Source organism: Pterocles gutturalis, unplaced genomic scaffold, assembly GCF_000699245.1.
Source record: "Pterocles gutturalis isolate BGI_N339 unplaced genomic scaffold, ASM69924v1 scaffold4211, whole genome shotgun sequence".
Classification (NCBI taxonomy): Eukaryota; Metazoa; Chordata; class Aves; order Pterocliformes; family Pteroclidae; genus Pterocles; species Pterocles gutturalis.
In genome coordinates, this window is record NW_010097535.1 from 481 (window position 1) to 2,749 (window position 2,269).

The 2,269-nt window shown below is 54.5% G+C and overlaps 1 protein-coding gene across 1 annotated transcript in view; it reads left to right on the forward strand.

Moving 5' to 3' along the window:
- GGA2 (golgi-associated, gamma adaptin ear containing, ARF binding protein 2) overlaps nt 1-2,269 on the forward strand; it is a gene marked incomplete at its 5' end in the record, with an annotated part of 10,575 nt that overhangs the window by 148 nt on the left and 8,158 nt on the right. Inside the window, 2 exons of the mRNA XM_010075983.1 lie at nt 412-510; nt 1,756-1,879. Of these exons, the coding sequence (XP_010074285.1) occupies nt 412-510; nt 1,756-1,879 (223 nt within the window). The remainder of the gene's footprint in view (nt 1-411; nt 511-1,755; nt 1,880-2,269) is intronic.

The window sequence follows — 2,269 nt, forward strand, 5'->3', positions numbered from 1 at the left end:
CTCTCTTTGATGTCTCTCCCTTTCTTTTCCCCTCAGATGTCTCTCCCTTTAGCTTTCCCGTGCCCAAGCACTGCAGAAGACAGGGTACAACAGAGGCAGCAGCTGCTGCTGTTCCTTCTCGCTCTGCCTGGGTATTTCGTGGGCGGCAGCTCCTGCTGTCCCGCCGCGGGGTCAGTGGCCCAAGAAGTCATTGGTGACGGGCAGAACAGAGCAGAGGGCTTTAAACATGCTGCTTGAGAAGCTTGGATGAAGGAAAAATACATGTTCATTCTGCACAGCTTCCTCAGTATCTTGTATTTGTCAGCGGAGTGCCAGAAAGTTCTTGGATTTAGTGTTTTAATGGCAAAGTTCTTAAAAATTCCCCACGACGTGTGTGTACAGCTTCTGTTGGTACCGTCCTGTTTCCTGCAGGTGCTAGAGACCTGCGTGAATAACTGCGGCGAGAGATTTCACAGTGAAATAGCAAAATTCAGGTTCCTGAATGAGCTGATCAAAGTGCTTTCCCCAAAGGTAGGTGGTTGTGGTTGCGCTGGACGGTGCGGGGGGACACGCTGGTTGTTTCACGCTGCGTACTTCCCGTAGAAGTGGAGCAGGATTCGTCCTGTGCCTCCAGGAGCAAGGACTGGGCATGACCCCGCTGTAAGAGACGCGAGCCAGGGTCTCTTCCCATGAAAAGCTTTTTACTTGTGGGGCAGAGACTCTGGAGCAGCTTTGGATCGTTGCTGTGAGCCCTCAGCCCGTGGCCCTTTTGCCTCTCAGTGGTTTGCGGGACGGTGGTCGGGGAGGTGGCAGAGGACAGCGGTGCCGGGAGCAGTTTCCCGAGGCTCGGTGTGAGCAGCAGAGCGAGCCGTGGTGCTGGGGTCCCTGGCGGTGCCCCTCCTGGGAACAGCAGAGATCTCACACCTCGCACCGAACAGCAGCCCTGGGGCTGTGCGTACCCTCCTCAGCAGCTCAGGCACCAACGGTGCCGCGGGTCCTGCACACATCCCCCCTCGCACGGCGGCATCTTCCGTGAGCTCGCCTCCACGGCAGAGGTGCCGAAGCTGGTTTCAGAGAAGTGTGTGACCCAGCAGCAGAACCTCCTGAGCCCCGGGCTGGGTAACGGTGCTGCAGTGAGACAGCACAGTTTCACGCGTCCCTCAGAGGGTTTTGGTTGTGGTTTTGACAAAGCAGGGGTCTTCCGAGGGGTTTAAAACGCCCGGAGTTGTGGGGGGCTGTGGTGGCTTCTGTCATTCTTCGGGATGTGTTTATAATACATTAGAGTGAGTGCTCCTAGGCAATAATGAGAGAAATCAGAGAAAACATCCAGATCCTGAAAAACCCTTTCATTTCTGACTTTGTTCATTTCCTTCTCTCTGGGTCTGGCTGAGGCTGGTGGTGCTGTTTGCATTGCAGGCGCTTGGGGGAAGTATTTAAAGTCAAGCACAGAACTGTTTTCACCAAATAAAACAACCTGCTTTTGAGTTCAGATTCAATATCTGATCAGAGGATTTTTAAAAATTGTTTTATTTTGATTGTCCTATCATATTTGTATAATTATCGTAAGCTTAACAGCGTTCCTGGTATTGGCCGCCACAGCCGTGCGCCCTGGCTCCTGTACCCCAAGAGCCCCGGCTGACGCCAGGGTGAACAGTTCGGAATCCGTCTGTGACTCGGTCTCTGCCCAGCTTGGGGCTGGACCCCCCTGGATGCCTGGCACTAACCCCTGGGCTGTAATCTTTATGGTCTCACTTTCCTTTTCTGTTTCGTTTTCAGTACTATGGAACCTGGTCTTCAGAAAGAGTCAAGTCAAGAGTCACAGAAGTGCTGTTCAGCTGGACAGTCTGGTTTCCTCAGGAAGTTAAAATCCGGGATGCTTATGGGATGCTGAAGAAGCAAGGTTCAGTGCTGATGCCGTTTCCTCTGCAGCCTTCAGACCACAGAGCTGTCCTCCCCGCTCCTGACTCAGCTTTTGTCATAAAATGACGTGTGCAGGGGACAAAGGCCACACTTACAAGGCTTCTTGGGCACTCAGGGATGCCTGTAGCTGTCTGAAGAGATCCCCAAGCACAGAGCTCCAGCCAGCCCGGGTCACCACATGGCCGTGCCGGTCCGGGGGGCTCGGAGCCCAGCGCTCCCGGTGCTCTTGCTGCGGGGGGTTAACGGTCACCCGGAGGGAGCTCAGCACCTCCACAATTTGTTTCCTACCCTGGGAATCTCATCTGGCCCACGCTTAGTTCAAGGCAGAAAGGGAAGTGTTCTGGGGGGGGGGGGGGGTGCAAAGGCAGGC